Source organism: Tachypleus tridentatus, chromosome 9 (assembly GCF_004210375.1).
Source record: "Tachypleus tridentatus isolate NWPU-2018 chromosome 9, ASM421037v1, whole genome shotgun sequence".
Classification (NCBI taxonomy): domain Eukaryota; kingdom Metazoa; phylum Arthropoda; class Merostomata; order Xiphosura; family Limulidae; genus Tachypleus; species Tachypleus tridentatus.
Genome location: NC_134833.1, coordinates 33,714,741 through 33,738,504, shown reverse-complemented (window position 1 = coordinate 33,738,504; position 23,764 = coordinate 33,714,741). Strand labels below are relative to the sequence as shown.

The following is a 23,764-nucleotide window of genomic DNA, read 5'->3' as shown; positions in this document are numbered from 1 at the left end:
AAGAGCTTATAGCATAAAAAATGTTGGATTTCAAAACCCGCGGTAAACAAAGCACATGTATCTCGGGTTGTGTTCACTTTGTAATATGAATGCTATTTATATGATTTAAGATCAAAGCCGTAAGTAACTGTGTTTCTTAATTAGTACTTGTTAACGGTACATACATTTTGCTTTTTAATTTGACGTATGTTATCATTAATTTCAGCTTTATTAGATATAGGAGAAGTGAAGAAATATTCAGTATATGTTTTTAGAGATTTATATATCTACTCCTAGAACAACTTAACCTGAAGATCACCTAGGAAGGTCGAAACGCTGCTCTCTCCTTATCAATAAAAGTGTTAATATCCATACCAGCCGTTCTGAGATACATTTTTATTACGAGTGGGTTTCTTGTCATCAAGAAATATCTATTCCACTAGAGAGCGTTAAAATCAGCGAGAATGGCTGATTTTGCACGAGAACAGTTGAAAAGATTTGGATGGGTAGAAGGTAATTTTTTTTTTCTTTTTTACCTTTTTATGAAGTTTTACATTTTATTGTAATAGCATTAGAAACTTTGTATAATTTATAGGTATTTTATGATGGTCTGATTATAGAAGCATATTCAAATTAAATTAAAACCAATGAGAGTGAGACAATCATATTCGGATCTCACTTGCAAATTAAAGACACTGAGACGGTGTGGTAAGAAATTTAAATCTTAAACGACGCATTTTTTTTATTTTTTTTTAAGTTAGGGTTTCACGGACATAACTTAATACTTATGACGATGTTACTGTTAGAGTGTGGGGGAAAATCTAATATCATTTAGACCCGAAGTCGAAAAAAATTAACTATATTTAACGATTTATAAGTTACAACAGCTTTCAAGTTTCACTGCAGTTTTAAAACCTTACTACGTTAGCTGTAATTCACAATATTTTGTTGAATGATTATATTGGTATGTAAAAAATTGAATGTTGCTTTTACCATGGTTATAATTTACTAGTGTAATAAGGCTGATTCGTATTGTACAGGCTTTTGTTTTTTAAGTTTAGGAAAAATACAATTTTTACACATCTGTAATTCCTGAATTACAAGAACTGGAACTGAGGACTTATTTTTTTTATAATTAGTGTGAATTATAGATAACTTCTTAAATAATCAGATCATGGGAATATCATTGTTTTATTTTTGTATCATCAGGTCATACAAAAATAAAACATTTGCATGTATGTCTTATGATAGTTGTGGAGTTGTTCTCCAAATATTTACAAAAACAATATATGTAATTATTGAGTGAAAAATACACAAATAGATTTTATAATATAGGTAAAGGACTTGGGAAAAATGAAAATGGCATTTCCACTGCTTTGAAACCAAAACTGAAATTTGATACTTATGGGGTAAGTTTTTCTTTTCAGTCATACTGAGTTAATGTAAATGTTTGTTTACAGTTATTTTCTTAAAGTATTTTATGTTATGTCTGTAATATTAATAAATGCCATGTGTTTTATATTTTCATATTGAATAAGTAGGTAATAATTTGTAATTTGGGCATAACCACTGATTGTTTAAAGTTTGGCCTTGCTAATTAATGTAACTTGGAAATAACCACCGATTGTTTAAAGTTTGGCCTTGCTAATTAATGTAACTTGGACATAACCACTGATTGTTTAAAGTTTGGCCTTGCTAATTAATGTAACTTGGACATAACCACTGATTGTTTAAAGTTTGGCCTTGCTAATTAATGTAACTTGGACATAACCACTGATTGTTTAAAGTTTGGCCTTGCTAATTAATGTAACTTGGACATAACCATTGATTGTTTAAAGTTCAGCTAACATGGAATACTCTCAACTGTTAAAAATGCCATAACTTTGTAAATGATGTTGAACCACAATTCAAAGTGATGTGGAATGCCCGTTTTATACAGAACTGTTTGAATGTTCATTCACTAGCTAGAAATTTGAAGATAATTCTAAACAGTTGAAGGTTCATTAGGTTAACATTTAAGCAGTCGGAGGTTTTTTTCTCGTTAACAGAAATGAGGTGGTAAACAGTAATCACGCATTAAATATAATTTGCATTAAAAATTTTATCTTTACACTTTTATACTTTTATTTGAAAAAGTTTGTTGTATTGAAAAAAAAAGTTACACGAAGCAGCTTTATCCATGCACTAAGGCAGACCATTATGATGGAGCCAGGGTGAGGATGTATATTTATCAGCTGTGTCACATCAATAAAATATACAAAAGGGCTAATGTACAAGATGTGAGAAATTCCATATTTATTTTCCAGCCAAAGTATTGCTGTTACTCTATTCTTTTTTCTCTTTGTTTATATATTGTTTTCTTTCATAATTAGTATTTATTCATTTGACCAATGCTTTTGTCCAAAGTGTGTGTTTTAATTAATCAACAATGTTGTTTGAAAGATGTATTTGATGATAATTCTCTCTTGTAACGTTTTGTTACAGTTGAAGGTATGTATTTATTTTCTTACTGATTTGTTAACGTCACTCTTTTCTGTTTTGCTCTTTGTTTATTATTATGTTTATTTTATTTGGCATCAATAACTTTATATTAAATAGGCTGTAAATATTTACCTGCTTGGTGTTAGACTAGTTGAAGATTTGTTTTGCTTAAATTTTTCGTAATTGACTACAATAGTGCTTCTGCAAAGTAAGCTTACTGTATATAGCCATGTGGCTGTTGCTATATGGTTCATTGTGTTAACCATTTAAGACAACTCCATAGATAGGAAACTGTAAGTATTTTAAAAGTAATATATGCAAATAGTATTATTAATTAGAGCAAGCAATAATACTTAAAACACTTTCAAACACCAGTAAATTGGAACATGCATTATAATAAACTTTTCATATGAAATTATACCTAATTTTATAGCAGTTCCTCAGTTATTGATAATTGGAGCATGGTTCACAGTTTGAATGTTAATAACCTTGTAATCTATTTCTATAATGAAAGGCTGTTATATTTTTAACTTAGTAATAATGAAAGTTATTAGTAACAAATTAAGTTATTTATTTTTGGGTGTATTTCTCACACTATGAATTCTTGCTTATGCTTCTGTTGAAAGGTTGAAATTTGATGGTAAGAAACAATACAAGTGTAAACTAATTAGCTCAGTTTTTACTTCAGGATCAGAATTTGAAACATATCCCATTCCAAGCTTGTTGGATCTGTGGTATGTTAATTAATTCAAATACTGTAATATACATTGAAAAAAATGCCATTTTAAACATTATTTACTAATATGTCATCCATATTAGTAAAGCTATTTCAAATTCATAATTTGACATGAACAAACAGTTTCAGCCTTAAGAATGTACATGTGAATGTAATAGATTCACCCAAAGACTGTGTGAAACTTCAAATAATTAACTTGGTTTGCTTCTGTGCAAAATATTAAACTTCAACACTTTATAGTTACTGTAATAGTTTGTTAAAATAACTGAAAGTTTATATTAATTAGTCTTGCATATCAAAGAATTCTTAAATCTTATTGTGTTATTTAAAATTTTCTGTGAATCCTCATACATTGCTTATGTAATATGAAGAGTTATTTTATAAATGTCCAGGGATTGGAGAACAATGGATGTCAGGAACGTTTCTGTTGAGTTTTTTTTATAAATACTTAATTATCTCGGTTTCTAATTAGTAGCATGTATTAAACATGAAAATTTCATGGAATTAAGAATAACTTATTATAAACAGGGCCCATCTGTGGTTTATTAGTAAATCTGAAGGCTTATAACAGTAAAATCCAGATTTAGATCCTGTGGGGAATGCAGCCCAGATAGGCCACTGTGTAGCTTTGCACTTAACAACAAACAAATTTCAAACAGGTGGGCTCCTAGCATGGTGTTTTTTTATTTTTATATTTAACCTTGTATGTGTAAATTGTAAGTGAATATTCAATAGATGTGTATGTGTGATGAATTGCATTACATTATTTGTGTGGAATGATCAGGTTGTATTTTATTTAATTAAATAAAATTGGCTAACCAGACAGCTATTTCAAATTTTAAACAAGTCAAGTATATTATTGACATTTCCTGTGTTTGAGTATTACGTAAGATCATGACTTGTTTGGATTTTAGGTAGGCCATAAACCAGGTGAACAGTTCAGTTTTAAATGGTGGGATCAGGTCTTCAACAATGCTGCAAAAAGCTTTGATTTCATTAATTCAGAGGTAGGTGAAATTTTCACTTAATATTTTTGGGTATGCAGTTACAATATTGTTTTAATGTTGTTTCTTAAAAGACAATTACTTTCTAAATTTTATTAGCCTCAGGAGGCAAGAAAGCTCAAAATATTTTTCTTATCTTGTATTCTGAAGAATACTGACATTAGATTTCAATATTAGAAGTACTAGAACATTGCATCAGCTAGTAATGGAAAAATCACTACTAAATATGCTGTCAGTTCCATGTTGTAGTACTGTTTAGTATTTATAAGACCTAAAAAAAAGATTGTTGAAGTGTTATGAATGGCAATGATGTATTCTGAATATTTCAAGGAGTTATAATAATAGCTGAACAAACATGCAATGTGTTATGTCAGTGGTAGAGATTGATGAAGTAACTATAAGGTTTCAAGATATTTAAACCCCTATCAACATTTTATTGGTTAAAAAACAAACAATGTGTCTCAGTGATAAAATAGTATTGATTGTAAACTGGAAACAAAGATTTTATTTTTAAGCCCGGAAGGTCAGCAGCTGATATAGACAATTAACTGTAGTCAAAATGACGAAAGAAAAACATCTCCAGGATTTTAAAACAGGAATGGTAAGTTGAGGCACTTCTGGTAATACTATTGTCTGGGACATTCATGATGTTAGAAAAACATGTAGGTTCAAGAAGTCTTGATAGAAACCCTATAAACCAATCTCTTTCAAAAGTGCTTGGGTTATAAGGTTTATGTTTCGTTACTCTCTGGGATATTTCAGGCCACATTTACATATTTATGTCCAGCATGGATAATTTATTAAAGAAATGGCAGTGTAGCTTCTTTAAACTTACAACTCCTTATTCAATACAAGCTTTGATATGCAAAGCACTAGCTTTCACGGAACCTTGATCATTTTGAAAACCTAACAAATGGAACATTGAATTCTGATATTCACTGTTTGCTTTCCATAAATGGGTCTGAAATTCTTGGCAACCTGGTAAACACTTTGGATATGACTGCACAGCAGTTGTCATTCCAGTCATGAAAAGTAGAGGGTGATGTCATGGAATAGGCTAGTTTTATCTTGTCTAAGTGTGGCTTACTGGTAATAGTTGCTAGAATTAGTAAGGCCACATTGTATTATAGCTGTCTGCATTGGGGGAATGGGCCATATCCAGTGTCAAACTGCACATCAAGGTTTATGATAACTAACATCCAAATTCTATCTTTGTTAGGCAAAAAAACCCTAAACTGAACTTTAAAATTAGTGAAATATTTTGAACAGAAAGAACTGATTTCAAAAGGAATAATAGTGCATTCTATCAGATATCTTTCTCAAAGCACTCTTTCAGTATTTTTGGTAATATAGTAAACATGTTTCATACAATATACATTCAGAATAAAGGCAGTTTAAAGTTTATTCTTTCATTAAGAAAGAACTTAATATTATAAAACTTTATTCTAAGTAAAAACTATTAAGTCATGAAAAATATTTGTGTGTAACATACACAAATAATTCCTGTCACATCAAACATATTCACCCTTTCAGTTGTAATGGTGTTATTGTGATGGTCAGTCCCACTATTCATTGGTAAAAGAATAGCCCAAGAGCTGGTGATGATGAGTGACTACTTTTCTTATGCTACTAAATTAGGGCCAGCTAATGCAGGTAGCCCTTGTATGATTTTGTACAAAATTCAAAATAAAACGCACACAAATAATATTTTTATATTTAAACTGCAAATTAGAGAAGGTATATTTGATATATATATTCCTGAAATATTTTATTATATGTCACTTTTATGCATTTCCAGTAGTTTTGTGTTTTTTTTTAATCAACTGTCATAACAACGTTGTTGAAAAGTGACTTATGAGCAATTTCTAGTAAATTACCCCCAGTATGTGAGAGGTTTGGGTTTGAACCCAAGCTGAGGAAATAATAAGTTTAGGATAACCACACTGGCACTCAATATCTGATTGTGCTTGTATTACTGAAAAAAAAAAAGTGCCTTACTAGCAGTTGCTATGGGTTAGCTTTGTAACTCGATTGGTAGAGCATTCTTTTTGTATGTGAGAGGTCATGGGTTTGAAACTGTGTAAAAACAAATTCAAAGTTTGAAACTACAATAGTTATTATCTTGAATATTGGAGGTGAAGAAATAGACATGTCTTGGATTTTTTTGTTTTAGAAAGGAGTGTCTGTGAAAAGGAGAAACAAATCCTTTGAAATTTCTACCAAAAAAAAAGTCCAAAAGAAAGAAAAGGTTTATGTAAATTTTATAAAGGTAAGTAATAAAGCAACTGTCATAAGTTGATAAAAATGTTCTAATTAGTTTAGTACAAACTTGTTGTAAGTTAACTCCTCCCAAATTAGATTAGTGCAAGAACCCAAAAGTTCTGTATTTTTCCACAATGTTCTAGATTTGTTTACACTTAAAGCTAGATAATTTTCCTCAACAAAATGTCAAACTTTAATCATAAGTAATTTTAAATTTTGTCATTGATTAACATCATTATGATATTATGAATATCATTCAAAGCTAAAAATGTCATTCCTGTCTGATTTGTGTAGTAATTTGGATTAGACCCACTCCTGAAGTGTGGAACTACCCATTTTATATATTGACATGTATATTTGATAAAGAGACAAACTAAAATGTGACAGTGGACTAGAATATTATAGTTTAAAATAATGCTAGTTGCAGACTGATTGCTGTTCATCTTCTGTATTTAAAACTAGAAAACCATCAGTACTTGAAAAACGTTTATAGATATTTTATCCATACATTTAAAAATAACAGCTATTCCAAATATTATAAACAAAAACAAAATTATCAGACCAATTAAATCAAGCATTATTCAGAAACACTACTCATCTTTCTGGACCACAAACAAGTATTACCTCACATGCACTAGTAAAAAACTACATAGATGCTCCTCTTGTTTGGAAAGTAGAGTTGGGGAATTACTTGGTAGTGCAGTGCAGGACATGAACTAAGGCATTCCTAGTGGTTAGGTGAAACTATAAGGGTCTTTGGTTCATCTTGGGGAACAAGTCTGGGATACTACTTTCTACACTTGATTGTTTTTGTTGAGTATCTTGCATATTTCTCCGATATGGAATGGCCTGACTTAAAGCCCAAGCTGCACTGCACACACATGCTCAAATGGCTGCCTGTGAAATTATCAATGGTTGAAGCAATCTGACATTCTGTCCACCTCAGTGACACCTTCGAACAAAGCAAAAGGTCCCTAGAACAATATATTTTGCTCTGCTACCCCTGTGGGACAAAGAATATTCTCTGCTTGAGGTGGATGTGGTTTCACACCGATTGCTGCTCGCAACTAGGTTATCCTTTGCTTCATAGATGTCACACTTTGGGCTTTCCCTTTTTGATGCTGTTTTCATTAAAAGCTAATCTTGTAATGTGTCTGCACCAGTCCCTCCACCATCTTCAGTGCGTGATTCAAGCTCTCAGTGGTGTAGGAAAGCGAGTCGGTAACATTTCTGAAATAAGCATTTTCTTTATCCACAAATGTATTTCAGATACTTCTTTATACCACTCACCCACTTTCTCCTCACTTGCATTGCATTTTCTTTGTCTAGTCAAGAATGAGCATTTGTTCACCTACTAGTTAGTGCTCACAGGTATTACTGCACATGGAGAATGTGTTGGCCTCCTATTGATGTAGTGCTGTAGTCTAGTAATGCTCGCACAGTACAAATTACCACATGTAGGAAGGAGTAGGAACTTTGTCTATGTCTTATGGCATGGACAAAAATGTTAAGGGACTGTGTTTGAGGTCATTGCTCTTTGTGATGAAGGAAGGTAAGTATCGACCTGAAATATATTTTTATGTAAGGAAAATGTTACCTTTTTATTCCACAGTATTTTATAAAAATTTAGGACATTTAAAGCCTATCATCATGCCATTAGTCCCATAAATGTGATGAAATGTCATGTCTAGAGTATAGATACTCTGAAAAATCATCAGTTTGGCTAGTAGGGACTTGAGACAAAAAGACTGTGAAAGCTAATACGTGGTCATACAAAATATGATGTTTAAAATTACTTGTGTAGTTCGTTTCATGTGAATTTTTGGCCCAGCATGGCCAGGTGGTTAGGGCACTCGACTTGTAATCCGAGGTTCTCGGGTTCGACTCCCTGTCACACCAAACATGCTTGCCCTTTCAGCTGTGTGAGGTGTTATAATGTGATGGTCAATCCCACTGTTCATTGGTAAAAGAGTAGCCCAAGAGTTGGCGATGGGTGGTGATGACTGGCAGCCTTCTCTCTGGTCTTGCACTGCTAAATTAGGAACAGCTAGCACAGATAACCTTTGTGTAGCTTTGCATGAAATTCAAAGCAAACCAAACCAGTTATGTGAATTTTCATGTGTAACTTACTAATCTATATTTTATTACTCAATATGATCATTTGATTTTTCCATCAGAGTAGAACTTCAGCAGTTCCATTTATGATGATTTTAATATTACCTTTATTGATGATAGACTAAAGATGGCTTGGACCCTGGATGGTAGAAGAAGAGAAGCCATCTCTTTTCTCATCATAAACCTATTGATCTCTAGCAAACTGAGTCAACTTTGCTGTCAAAATCATAATAATAAGCATATACTCCTGAGAACAGTTTAATGATACACATAGACTTGTAACACTAAAAATAATCTAGGTAAACCAAATACGTGTGCAAACATATATTATTCATTTGTCAGTGAACTTTATTAGAACCTGCTGCCATATATGTGTATAAAGATAAAATATTTTTTTGGCATTATTATAACTGAATTCAATAATGAGGTTTGAAAAGCATAGCGTTTGAGGTATGTTACATTCTATGTTCATTATAGACAGACTATTTAGTCTACTTTGTTCTATTCTGTTCCTGTGCTCAATTTTTATTCATTTCAATTTCATAAACAATCACTTCCTGCTGTAGTCTGAAATAATCATAGACAAGTTATTTTAAGTACTATTTCAACATTAGAAAATGTTTGGATAAGAGCATGTGTATGAAGAAAGAGGAACATTCTTAACTCCATTGATTTTAATGGATCAGATTATATGAATGAATATTGAAGCTCTGGAATTGCCAATGTAGAAAACTAGATCAAGTCTTTTTCTGTACAGGTTTCAATGCCATTCAGGAAAAACTGGACAAGACATTTCTTGACACAAAAGATGTACTAATTTGCAAAGAAGTTCAAATTAGGTATCATACTTGTGTGCATCAAGGTTGTATTTTAATGCAGTGACAGGTTGGTCAACCACAACATGAAGTACTTCATCACTGATTTTATTGTTTGGTGATTGTGTAGTGTCCCATGTGTCTTCATCATCATGATGAAATTGGGCACCTGGTCATGCTTCTGAATTGAACTATACTTACTATGACCACATAATTCAGCACCTTAGTCATCAAATTTATCAGACAATATTCTCTGACTTTCATCTTTTCAAGTTATTTAATGCTAAATTAGGTACAAAAGTAATAATAATAGAAATTTTTCATGAGGTGTGCTCAAAAGTAATAATTTGTGCATAGTATAATTTCATAGCATGACATGAACTGTACATTCATTAGAGAGCTACAACTTTTAATGGCTCCTGTAGTAGTTTGACATGGTGCAAAGAGCAGTAAAACAATATTTATTTATAAATAGATGTATACTGTTGTGAGTTTACTTAGGATGAACAAATGTAGTCTCATGTTACAATTTGAAGTCATTCTAGAAAGAAAAAGAGGTAATTTAAATTTTGTTTGGTAATTATAAGGTCTGTCAAACTGACCAGTCCTGTATAGAGTTAGGGTAGAGGATATAACAGATAAGATGTGAAATTTTACTTATTAAAAAAAAAAAAGTTTGAAATTTATTTAGGAGATTTTAATAATTATACTTTTGAAATTTGAGACTTTTGACACTAAGTACTTTTAATCTTAATATAAATATTACTTTACACTTGGACTAGTAAAAAATACTATGTATATGTTCATGGATAAATTTTTAGTGAAGGTACTTCATTAAAAATTACTCTATTTATGAAACATCTGTCAAATATACCACACTGTATTGAAAGTTATAGTAGTAAAACTATATACTTGTACAAATTGTCAAAGGGTCAGTCCCTGGCCAAACCAATATTGAGAGAATTGACATAAAATATTTCATTTGATTTATAATTTTTTTGTTTGTTTGTTTTTTGTTATTTATCCCTGTAGATCATGGAACACTGACAGTTACCTAAGCTGCCTAAGCTTAAATCTGTCACTGTCTGTTACATTAAATTCCTTAACTCACTGAACATTGCATCAGTCATTGTTAAACATTTGCACATTTTAGTGGGTTAGACTTGTTCTATTTTTGGTCTGGATTAATTACTAATTAAAGTGTTCTTTAAGTAAAATAATTAATATAGTTGAAGAAAATACATTGTTTTTAACTCTCATTTGCATGAAATAAACTAGAAAATATTTAACAGTTTAAATTTAACCAAATGCAAATTGTGACTGGTTCAAACTGTGTGCAACAACTCCAAGTTTTTGTAATTTTGAAATGGCTCTAGACATGACATCAGATTTTTATCACCAAGGTGAAAAAAATGAATCACTATATGATGCAAATTTTTTTAAAAAGGTGTCTGAAAATATAAATGACATAAGAGTGAATTTGATTATTAAGCTTAAGTCTTAGCTTTTAACTTTAATGTATTAAAATTAAGATATTTGTTTATGGACAAATAACATGTATTTGTTCAATTTGAAATCATACTTTTTTAGCTTCTTGAAAAACTACTGCTAATATTAAAAACATTAATAAATATGGTTACACTTCAGGGTTCACATACTATTCATGGTTACACTTCAGGGTTCACATACTATTCATGGTTACACTCCAGGGTTCACATACTATTCATGGTTACACTCCAGGGTTCACATACTATTCATGGTTACACTCCAGGGTTTGCGTACTATTCATGGTTACACTCCAGGGTTCGCGTACTATTCATGGTTACACTCCAGGGTTTGCGTACTATTCATGGTTACACTCCAGGGTTCGCGTACTATTTATGGTTACACTCCAGGGTTTACATACTGTTCATGGTTACACTCCAGGGTTCGCGTACTATTTATACTTTCATCTCTGTCTTGCATATTGAAACGTAAGTTCTTGTTTAGTTGATGTTTTAGTGTCAAATTAATAGATGCCAGAGTTTTAAATGTTCATTGTTTATAAATGTTAATACTTCTGTCATATGGGTAATGTGTTAGTAACCAGCATAAACATTTTATTTGAAAATCAAAAGTTTTAATGTATGAGGTCATTTAACATTAACAAGTTGTTCAGGTAATATCAAAATAGAAATATAGTTTTGTTGGAGAAATATGTTGTGTACAAGCATTAACTCCAAAAATTGTACTCCAGTTTATAATGTAGAATTTTTGGTTGTTAAGAAGTAGTGAAAAAGCTTATTAGACATTTTTTATTGTAATACATTTTGACATTTATCACTATTTCTCTGTATAGGTAGGTACACTGAATGACAATACATTCACACCATGTGATGGTGGTGGAGACAAGAGTGAAGATGAAGATTTCATTTCCAAGTGAATATCATTTTTAGTAATTAATGAAGATTTTAAATTAAAAATTGATTGCTCTATTCTTCACCCCTGTGGCCCTCTGTGGTTCACTCATAAGTCTGACGGTTTATAACACTAAAAATCTGGTTTTAAAACCTTAAGATGGATACAACACAGATAGCCATTGTGCAAATTTATGTTTGATGTCAAGCTTTGTAATATGACATTTAGTTTGTGTACTAAACATTCTATGAATCTGTTAGCAATGATTAGGTGTTACAGTTTAAAATTAGAATTAGTGCCAAGGTTGTTCATCAAGTATTGCATCAAAATAATATTTTTCAAAAGTGCTTTATTTTAGTTGTTTTGATTAATTGCAAGATAAACTTTTAAAGATTTATGGAAGAAAAAAAAAAAGGTTAATTATGTATGGTAAGCTAAACATTGAAATGTTATAAAAACACTTTATTGTTTACTACAGAGAAACTGATGAAGATGTGTTCAGAAAATGTAAAGGAAGAACTGCCCACAAGTATGTATCTCTTATATGTGCATCTAGTTTGGTATTTTGTAATAAAATAGTTGAATTATATAAAATCAAACACATTTCTTTTATATTGTTGTGTACCATGATGGTTTGATGTTGTATATTAAGTGAAAAAATGATTTATTTCAAAGTAATCAGTAAATAACATTTAAAATTGGTGTAAAAAGCTTGGGTATCAGCCATATCTACATAAGCACATAAATATCAAAATAACTGATATATCTTATAATAGTGACATTTTAGCACCACTAAGATATCACGTTGAAATCCTAATAGAAATGAAATAAAAACCCTACAAGGTTTATCAGTTTTTTATTTCATTTCTGTCAAGATTTCTTGAACCTACGTGTTTTTCTAACATCAGGAAAGTTTATCTGTATTTCATTGCAAACATTTTTCTTTTATCCCTGTGATTACTGGCACCCTTGTTCTGTGCATGTCAAAAGATTTCACTTTGTCACGTTCAAAATTCAGTTAAGCAATCTTACAAACAATGTATGCCAATGAAATTAGCATTAAACTTTACATTTCAGTTCAAAGTTTTATATTGTCCAAGTTTTAATTTCTTTATTTCAAAAGAAACCATGAAGAAATGTCCATAAATTTCAATTTCATTCAAAAGTTAACAAAATGTTACTTCTGCACTTTGGATATTTCTTGATGTACACTGACCTTCCACGTATACATATAATCTAGATTAATTGCTCTGTTTACACATCCTTCTTTCAAGTTTCTTAGAGCACATTTGGAGAAAAGTAAATAGGTTTCATACAGCTCTCAACAGATACTATGCCTGCTTTCTACACATAGAACTGTGGTTTCATACAGCTCTCAACAGATACACATAGAGCTGTAATTTCTTAACTAATTATGTTTAGTTGAGTTAGATATTTATAACCAAAAGAAACAACATATTTTAAAATACAGTCCTCTGATAGTTATTTTGAAATTGGCCTAAAGAATCCCAAACTTGTCAAACTGCTCTTGGCATTGCTACAACTTTTTTTCCCTTGCTAGCACGTGAGTGTTATTTCTCACCTATAAATATATTAGCTAGATAGACAATTAAATTTTATTCAGGTTTTAGTTTTATGTATTAATTATGTGTTATGTTTTAAAATGTGTATTGGAAAGATTTAATACTTTTTTGAAATATAAACCAAACTGCCGTAGTTTATCAAGTTAGTGTAGTAAGCAAATAGCCTAACATTCTGATAAAGACTAAAGTGTCTGTCGGTGATACCCTAATACTGCCCAAACCAAGGATAGGAGAGGGAAATGAAATTTAAACCATCTGTGAAAAAGTAAAACTTACAATTAATAAAATGAAGAATATTTTTCAAGATGAAAAATTAAGATACTTGTGTTTTTCCCTGGTTTTAATTTTAAACATTTCATTACACAAGTAATTGATGATAATTCTTGAAGTATTGAATCTAAATGCAAATAACTACCATATAAAAATATAATATCTCTAGTTAAATTACTTAATTCAAATACCCTCATGCTGTACAAAATACGTATTTAAAACTTTACCAGTTGTTAAGATATGTTAAGAAAGCTTAGTTATTGTAAGTGTTGTTGAATTGTATATCATTCTCTATATGAGAAGTATCTGTCTTTAATCATGTAGCCATAAGGTTAAATAAGACTAATTTATGTACATTGATTATACAGGGTGTTTGGAAAGTCACTGTGCACTTTTGTAATCATATTTTATTCAGTCTATTTCAAGCCAGCAACTGATAGCAGTGTTTAGAAACAAAATAAGAAGGATCCAGGCCTGTATTGATTCAACATTGTTTATACTTGCCGTTCATATTTACCTCCTGTATTCTATATTGAAACATGTCTGTTAATAAATGTATAAGTGCACAGTGATCTTCTGAACACCCTGTATATATATTCCTGTGACAGATTCAACCTCTACTAGAATACTGCTATATATGACTTAATTTTTTTCGTGAGTGCTTTTAATTTATGTAACTTACATTGGTTGATACTTTTATTGTATTAATCCAAATATATTTGGAAAATTTTAAGCAAATGTACAAGTGAGTAAAATAGTGAAAATTCAGTTTAGCTGATGAATCATAGTGGAATGTTAAGTTTTTTCAAATTTTCTGAATTTTTCTTCATAATGTGGGTCATTTTATGTGGTTCATGTAAATCTGGTTTAAAATTACAGGGGAGGGGTCAGCCTATGTTGACACAATATTCCTTGTGCTCATGATGTTTTGTGAATAAAGGGTCCATGGTAGAATTATAACATGACTCCCCCATTGGATGCTCTCCACAGAACATTGCACCGCACTTGGTTTGTGCAGCATAGCAATAGCTACTTTCGTCAAACCTTTGTAAATACAGCTATTTATCAGGTAAAGATGAAATATCCATCTTTATAATTCACCATCAAACTTATCATCATTGGATTACTCTTTTTTCACATGTCAAAACATTATACGCACACATCTAGACAAAAAGCAAAATCAACTAACAAAAGTAAATATACCCCATGATTTAAAAACTCATGAAACCATATACTGCTGCATACCGTATATTCCTAACATGAGCAGAAAAGTAACTGACATTTGGCAAAAACCAGCAACAAAATATGACATTCCAATTAAAACCAAATTTATTCCAAAACCAGGTACAAAACTAATGTTTATACTATTAAAAACTACACTGACAAACACAATACCAATATTATTTATAAAATACAATGTGATAACTGCCACAACTTCTATATTGGAGAAACAAGTAGCAAAATGGAAACCAGATTCAAAGAACACAGAGTCACCCTCACACAGTTTCAAACACTGGAAATCAAATTAACACAACATAACCATAGAAAACACCCAAATACTAAATAAAGAAACAAATGCAAAATCAAAGAAGCCTTACTTATACAACAACTAAAGCCCAAAATAAACAAAGGAACACCTTTATACCAATATTAATAAACATAATCAAACATCTAAGCATGTCCTCTATATTCCTACACTCAGTTACACAATTGCCTTCAAACATGTGGTCAGCTACCAGTCAGTAACCCTTTCTTTCTTTGTGAACCTGATGATGACCGAAGAAGGTTGAAATGTTGTTCGCTCCTCTACTAGTGCCTTCTTCACCAATATCAGCCATTTTTAAATATATAATCTTGAACAATTTATATTTTAATGTGAAGAAAATGCTTACATATATGAAAAATGGTTCATATTTCTAAATAATGACTTTTGGCTAGTTTTAAGTCTTGTTTTGTAGTTATTTGTAGTATAACAAACTTTTCTGCATAAATTTTATATGAAATAATATACAGGGTGTTTGGAAAGTCACTGTGCACTTATATATTTACTAACAGACATGTTTCAATATAGAATACAAGAGGTAAATATGAATGGCAATTGTAAACAATGTTGAAAGTGACCCCATTGGCATCAATACAGGCCTGGATCCTTCTTATTTTGTTTCTAAACACTGCTATCAGTTGCTGGCTTGAAATAGACTGAATAAAATATGATTACAAAACTGCACAGTGGCTTTCCGAACACCCTGTATTTGTCTTTCTTGTACAATTGACATAAAAATATCTTGATTGGGTTTTTGATAACTGTTTTATTTGTATCTCTTATAAAATTTATGAACAAACTTGATGCAAAATTTACATTTAATTGGAATAACCATGTGTGTTCTGGCACTAGAACTGGTGCAAAGCTTCTGTTAAACACACAAATCACTCCTATATTTTTATAGGGCAATAACAATAGTTTGAGACCTGCTGTGGGAAACAGTTTATCAGATGTAAACTTTTGGGTTCATTTTACGTTGCATTTATTAAATGAACTTGAAAACTTGCATTTAGCAAATCCATTGTGGAGAAAATGTGCAAGTTTATTTTGGCCAAGTTTCAAATATTATTCATTTGGCTTTAAGTTTATACCATGTTATTAGTGGCTGTTTAATCATAAACATACTTAATCCTGAATTGTATAAGATTGTTCTGCTAAAATATTTGAAGAACAAGTTGTTTTTGTCTAATTCTACATGTTCTTATGAATTTTGTTTATTATTATTTGTATAAGTTTCCAACTGCTAGAATACCTTTCTTTACTTTTAACATTCACTCTACAGTTTTCTCTATGGATGACATAGCACCTGTAGCACAACTCATAATAGTTTTGAACAAAACACTAATTTGTCTTGGTAACCTTAATATAAATGTAGTTTTACTGATTTTTAGCGAGCCATTGCTCCTCAATCTTGGTTATCGTAGTGTGATGTAATTGCCTCTGTTTCTCCTTCAAAAGGTTGTAGGCTACTGACCTTGACATGTCATGAAAATGTTTTCCATTTTTTGAACTGTGAGAGTAATAACACATCTGTGCAGCATGATTTCTGTAGAAGAAAAGTAATGGTGACATGTGACAAGAAAAAATAATAGTTCTGAGTTGTTTTGTATAAAGTTTACAAAAATCATGATTTATAATATAATACATTTGAATTATAATGTGGGAGTATGGTGAGAAAAGTTTTGTGTGTGTGTGAAACAGATGAAATAAACTTTTTTAAATCCTTTTATTACTCTCTACTGTAACAAGTTTTGTTTCACTAATAAGTTTGTATTAGGTTTTGATTGCATTAGGCCATATCAATCTAAATAACTGCTTGAATGGGGAACAAAATAACCAAAAAGAATTGATAAAAATAAAATTAATATAAATGGGTTTAAAACCTATTTCACATCAAACAAAACCTTCTAATTAATATTTAACACTCCTATGAAAAGTGGGGCCTAATAGGCCCCAGAGCAACTTGAAAGGTTATTAATATTAGGCTAATAATTTTGTATTTAAATGAAATTGCCATTTAAATCCATTAATGAATGGATTAACGAGATTCCCACTGTCCCTATCTACTATCTAGTGAAACCACAGCCAGGGGAATGGGCTTGGGGAAATCAGGACTGGAAACGTCTTTTGTAGGAGTGTTAAAAAAGTTGTCTTGCTTATAATATTGGCATGGTAGGATAAAAAATTATATACCACTGCAAAATTGTGTGCCTTGTTTTTCAAAACAAATAAAATATACAGTTAGAATTTGTATATAAAAATTTTTAAATGAATGCGGGAAGACGTTAATAAACAATCTTCAGCAAAGGTAAGTATTTTTAATTGTTTCTTAAAAAAAAAATTATCACAGTGCAATCTTTTCAGAATTTCAAAGCTGTAAACTCATTCAGCCATTACATTTAAAAAAATAAGATATATTTACAGAAACTTCATAATCTGTAGAAAGTAATTCATAGATTTCAAACCATTTCAGTAGCAAGACATTTTGGTAACCCTATATTTCTATTAAGTAGTAGAGGCAAATAGAGAGAAAGAATGAGAGTGTATGTTTTGGTGAAATATATTACATCATGGAAATAAGGACCAATTTTGAAACATAAAACTAAATACATTTTGTAGAGCAGCAAGGCATGGATACCAGATGAATGGTAAACTGAAGAGAATAGAGAAACAAGAAAGAGCATATATGGCCTTACAGAATGGAGAAGAGATTCCTGTGAGAGTGGAACAACAAGATAATAGAATGTATGCAAAAAAGAAAAAGAATAGAGTGTCTGACTTGAAAGACATAAGGACAAAAAAGAAACGGATTTGCTCAGAGCAAGATCTGTCGAACCAAAAAAAGAATGCAAGAAAGACTTCACATAACTTGTGCAGTTTTAGTGTTAGTGATGTAAAAACAACAAAGAAATGTAGTAAAAGGTGATCATAATTCATCTAGCTATGGCCAATAAATTTTAAATCATTATACTTGTTTCACTCTTAGTTTTATTTTAAGCTGCATACAAACCCTACGTGCCTATTACATAGCAAAACTTTTAAGTTAATTAACTGTTCGAACAGGTTTCAGAGTTTGTATGCAAGTGCAGAATTTTATCATTTCCATGGCAATTGCATTGTCTTTTGTATAAATGTACTACATGCAAAAATTTATTTTTAAGGCACAAAAAATATGTATAATTTACAATGAATAGTTTGGCTGATATTGTTTCTCTTAGAAATGGAATATTTTAGAAACAACACTGAATTGTCACAGATGAGAGATCATACCACATCATGTTACTTGCTACTAGAAACTGGGATGGTCATCTCCAACAGCAAACAAATGTCACTGTTAGTAATACACCAGTACTTCTTAGAAGAAAAATTTCTAAAGCCTATTTCCATCATTGTTCTTTATATTGAGACATGACTTAAGATTAGCTAGACATTTATGAGTTTTAGTGTATTTAAAAAGAAATGTAATTTATTTGTCAAACACACCTTTATCATACTGTGAAATCTTCTGATGATAATGTTCTTGAGCATCTCTCTGCAATGGGTATATAATAAACAGATTTTTCTAGTTAAAGTTTTGGTGCTAATAAACATCCTGAACGTTTTTTTAAATTAATTACTGTCTCTTCCTACATACTATTTCCATAGTTTTTTAATGCAATGTATACTTAGTTCTTGTGTAAACTATATTAGAAAAATAAAAACATTTAAGAACAGAAAGCTAACAAACCATCAACAAATAATAAAAATATTTCTAAGCAGCTTGCAGAAGTTTCATCCTTTTGGAAAATGTACAAGAATATTTAGTAAGAGCAACAGTGTTTGCATTGTTCATAACATTATGCAAAAGTATTAAACATCTAAAAGTGCCTTTCTGCCACTAATTTTTTCTTTTATTGTTACAGTTGTTTAAAAGATGCAGTTAAGTATTGCACATATTTAAAGCCTTTAGAGAAAGTCATTTAAAGTATCAGAAAAAGTAGTCTTAGTAGAAGTACTGACTGCCCTTTACCCTCAAATGAGACCTCTGAAATGAACTTGTAGATATGGTAAACTTGCCTTAACTGAATTATGCACAATTAGATTGCTTTATTGACTGCACTATGCTTGTCATGCCAATTTAAGATGGAACAAAAATTTGCAGTTTAATGTTGAAAAGCAGCAACAATAAGGTGCCACAGAATATTTTACAGCAAGAAACAACTAATCATTGAACAACTAATCTTTTTTCTGAAAAATGTTAAACTAAAATTATTACACAAATTATTATTGTCTCACAGTGCATCTATGGGTTATGTAACATAGGTGGTGTTAATTTTCATTTACCTTTTACTGATAGTTTGTACATATTTTCTACACACGTTAAAATTGAAAAAAGTAAAATATGTGGCTGACAACCTAATAAATTCCAATTAATTAGTGATATATTCTATGCATGGAGTGATTCTGCAAATATATAATCAAACTGAATAATGTGACAATTATTGTTTATTATTATCTTGCCGTCAGCAACTCATATAATGTTCTTACTAGAAACTGGATACTTTACTAAGAATGAGACCTGAGAATTTACATTTTGGCCCAAATAATAGTTAGCAATATAAAGTTGGAGAATTATATTATTATTAAGTGCAGCAAAACCTGAACAACAAAGCTTAATCAAGCTGAAACCTGATTACATGGTACATTTGTGCAACAATAGGTCCTGTGAAATCCTTTTAATAATGATATTTGGGCTTTTGTTTATCTTGTTTGAATTATTTTAAATTTTTATCATTTTTATATCAGTGTTAAGCAAATACAAATCTTGTGTCAAATTTCATGTGCTTTGTGTTAACTGAACTTTATGAGAACGAATTGCATGTGATAACATTCTCACTCAGTTGACGGACATGAATATGTTTAGAATCCTTGTGTTTGTTTCATGGCTAATTCCTGGTCATTCAGAAATATTATTTAGTTACAGATAGACTTATAGCTGAAATACTATATCACAGCTCTTTCTGAGGAATGATATTCATAGAGCAAGATTGTTAAACAGTAACAAGTCAAAAGGCACAATGTATCAAAGCAGGGAACCTTCAATGATCTCCATGATAATGGGAGAAACTTGCACATGAAAGGATTACCTCAAAGTTTGTGTAATCAAATACATTTAGATGCCAATTGAGGGTTAGCTATGAAACAGAATGTTCCTCCCAATGGGTCAGTGGTAAGTTCATGGAATTCCAACACTAAAATCTAGGGTGCAAGTCTCTGTGGTAGATAGGGCATTATTAGCCCATTGTGTAGCTTTGCACTGAAACTGAACATATCTTCTAGTACTTTAATGAAGAGGCCCAGCATGACCAGGTGGTTTAGGCACTCAACTTTTAATCTGAGGGTCTCGGGTTTGAAATCCCTGTCACACCAATCATGCTCACCCTTTCAGCCATGGGTGTGTTATAATGTGTTGGTCAATCTCACTATTCGTTATTAAAAGAGTTGGCAGTGGGTGGTGATGACTAGCTGCCTTCCCTCTAGTCTTACACTGCTAAATTAGGTATGGCTAGTGGAGATAGCCCTTCTGCACCTTTGCATAAAAATTCAAAACAAACCATTTCACAATATATGACAATAGCATAGTCTCCATTACAAAAGGTTGTCATATTCAAAACACTACTTCTCCATAATGCTTTCCATAATCCATTTAGCATGAGAGAACAACGGTTTCCCATTTCAACAGTTGTATCACTTAGAAATATAGCAATTTGACTAGTGTGTATTCAAACGGAATACTTGTTTCATTCTACACTGATTGGCCAGCGGTTAAGCTGTTGAAACATTTCATTTGGATTGTTAAAACTGTGCTTTCTTAAACAGTAAAACCATTAGTTGAGTAGTAATAAAGGAAAAGGTTGCTCTCACAATTGGATTGATTGTGTTAGATTATTGATATTTTTGCTGTTAAAGTTACATAGAATACCACTGAAATTAAAAAGATTTAAATTGAAACATTGTATACTGGTTCTAATTGAAGAAATTGTTCAGTTTCTGATTTTATATATACTAAAAGCTTGCCTCAACAAACATATGTAGAGAAGTAAACTCAGATTTTCTCATTTTGCTTTCACAGCAATTAGGAACTTGTTAGTGAAAAGTCGTATTTATCCATACCTTGTAAGAGCCTAACAGTTACTTGCTAGACTAGAGGAGAGATGGCGCTACCAAACAGTCCTCCTCAACTTCCAAGTATTTAAAAAAGTAATAAACTTCTCAACTTCCAGGGGAATATAGTAAGTTATAAATGTGTAAGAATAAATATATATGTATATGAAATGTATTTTAAAATGCTTTAAACAATGTATTTTAAGCAACTTAGTTTGTAGGAGTAATTATATCATGATAAATATGTGAATCTGTTTTTTAAATATAAATTAGTTATCAAATTAGCATTCCTTACTCTGACTTGGTTATTAAAATTCCATGTTAGTCAAGTGTGTATTGTCCTTGCATATTGTGCTGGCTAGTTGAAGGAAACTTCTTGTTCCGAAGCATTCTAAGTAAATATAATACACTAACTGATGGCTTCAGAATAAATATAAAAAGGAAGTATCTTCATTTTTGAAACATGAGTATTTAAAATTAGTTTTCCATAAAAATGGTTTATATATATTTTTTGTAATATTTTTATTCATCACTATATTTAAACCCTCCAGTTACTGTTCATTAAAGAATGGGGTCTACATATTGCACCATAGTGATACAATGTTGCAACCTGTTATGATACTAAATACAAAAAACTGACCAAAAAGGTTTACAAAATCATTTTCTGTGTAAAAAAAACATACATGACTACTGCAGTAATTTAGTATGACTAATAGAAATATTGATGTTTTTAATTTTTACGTGCAACTTATGGCAACCTATAACCAAGAGTCATGGGTTTTGAAACATTTTGTTGCATAACTGGTTTAGATAACTGATGGGGAACCCATTTTGGTCACATCAGTAGCTCTGTTGTTAACAAAAAAAAAACAAATTTCAAAAATAATCATTTAGAAGGATGACAGTAGAATTTCTCAATGTTTAGTAATGCTTTCAGTTTGTTTTTTTTTTAGAGTTTATGTTGAATATACAAGACTTTTTAGTGTGTAATTTATTTTGACTTAATATTTACTTATTATTCACTTTTCATCACAAAAGAATTATTTCAAAGGTGACAGTTCTGGAAAGTTTGGTTGTGTAACTTCATAGGAATTGTACATTATGTGTGGGATTCAATTGTTGTAGATACCAAGTTACTTGAGTCTTCAGTATTTTTCTCATGGTCTTAAATGAGTAGTTACCTTAAAGCAAGGCATGCATAATTAAGAGAAATTTTAAGGCCTTTGTATGCAATGTATAAATATGGGCAACCAAGCAAGCACAGTTCAATCAGAAAGAAGTTAGTCAAAGTGTGAATAATGGGCAATATTTGGCAAACGTTCTAAAGTAATTAGAACCTGTGAGCACAGACTGACGAAAAGGAGACAATTACGTGAAGTTCAGAATATAACTGATAACTCACAGGGTAGTGTAAGTAAATTTTTCATTAATGCTATTGTGATAAAGTATAGAGAAACAGTTCATCTTTTCAATTGGATTCTAGATTAATTGAATCAGCCTATCAAAATGGGAATTACTTAGAGTTTTAGATAAAACTGTGCTATCCTATGATATAAAGGATTTTTGTACATTTGAATTGCTTTGAATATATTATTTTAAAATGTGGGTTATGTGCTGTCCATTTGCTGCCAACAAGTTGCAGACATCGGCCAAAGAAGAATTCTAGGCCCACTCATATTTAAAACCCTCACAGTAAAACAACTGCATGGTAATATAATTCTCATTTTTCCAACTGTCACAAACGAAGTTCACAATGTTTGTGTATTTCTTTTCTTTTGAAAATCGGTGTACTACAAGTTTTTTTTGCAGGAATACTTCATATACTACAGCTTGTCCATAATTAAGCCCATAGTAAGAGAGTTGATGTCTATGAAGCAGTCTGGTGTTGGATTGTGTATTATAAGAATTTCATCTCAAAATCAATTTACTATTTTTAGTTTTCTTGTAATTTATTTTAAAAAATTCAGTACTATTGCTTTCTGGTTTCCAATGATAAAACTAGGAATTTGTATACATCTTTGATGTAAAAAAAAAATCCATGTAATAGTTTTTTTCTTGAATAAAATTTACTACACTTATACAAGTGTAGGCTTATTCTCTTTTACCAAGTTTAATAAAAACTAGTGTTTCATACCTGTTAGCTGAGATCAAATCCTTTATAGCTGTTAAGGTTCTTTGTTTTTATAATTAATGTATGCTTACATGTATGGCTAAAAACAGTATGTTCTTAAGTAATTAGTTTGAAAAGACAGGGCACTTATTATCCAATTCAAAGTAAGAAATATAACTTTAGTATGCTATATGGAGATAAAAAGATCACAGCATTACCTAATACTGCAAGTAAGCTCATTAAATATGCACAGATTTTAGAATGGAAACAAGTATTTCACCATGCTATTGATCTACCTGCTGGCAATTTTCTAATGTACTAACCA

At 30.9% G+C, this 23,764-nt stretch overlaps 1 protein-coding gene across 5 annotated transcripts; it reads left to right on the top strand.

The window, feature by feature from the left end:
- Positions 1 to 344: 344 nt before the first annotated feature.
- Positions 345 to 23,408, top strand: LOC143225031 (G patch domain-containing protein 4-like). Of its 5 annotated transcripts, XR_013013574.1 has the most exons (8): positions 346 to 492; positions 1,315 to 1,388; positions 4,111 to 4,203; positions 6,374 to 6,469; positions 11,731 to 11,810; positions 12,268 to 12,318; positions 21,298 to 21,457; positions 23,139 to 23,408. XR_013013574.1 is itself a non-coding variant. In XM_076453691.1 (7 exons), the coding sequence occupies exons 1-7, from the start codon at positions 444 to 446 to the stop codon at positions 13,348 to 13,350; spliced, it is 522 nt and encodes a 173-aa protein (XP_076309806.1). In that variant the 5' UTR covers positions 345 to 443; the 3' UTR covers positions 13,351 to 13,365. The 5 variants fall into 5 exon arrangements, 4 of the variants coding, with proteins under 4 accessions (XP_076309806.1, XP_076309808.1, XP_076309805.1 ...); XM_076453691.1 differs by lacking the exons at positions 21,298 to 21,457; positions 23,139 to 23,408 and adding an exon at positions 13,272 to 13,365 and having other exon boundaries at positions 345 to 492; XM_076453693.1 differs by having other exon boundaries at positions 21,298 to 23,408.
- The last annotated feature ends 356 nt before the right edge of the window (positions 23,409 to 23,764 follow it).

Bases quoted from the DNA above. Each gene is read 5' to 3' on its own strand.
- LOC143225031 (XM_076453690.1), top strand. From the start codon at position 444: ATGGCTGATTTTGCACGAGAACAGTTGAAAAGATTTGGATGGGTAGAA. The intron at 493-1,314 runs GTAATTTTTTTT...TTTATAATATAG, and splicing joins AAGATTTGGATGGGTAGAAG to GTAAAGGACTTGGGAAAAAT. The intron at 11,811-12,267 runs GTGAATATCATT...TGTTTACTACAG, and splicing joins GATGAAGATTTCATTTCCAA to AGAAACTGATGAAGATGTGT.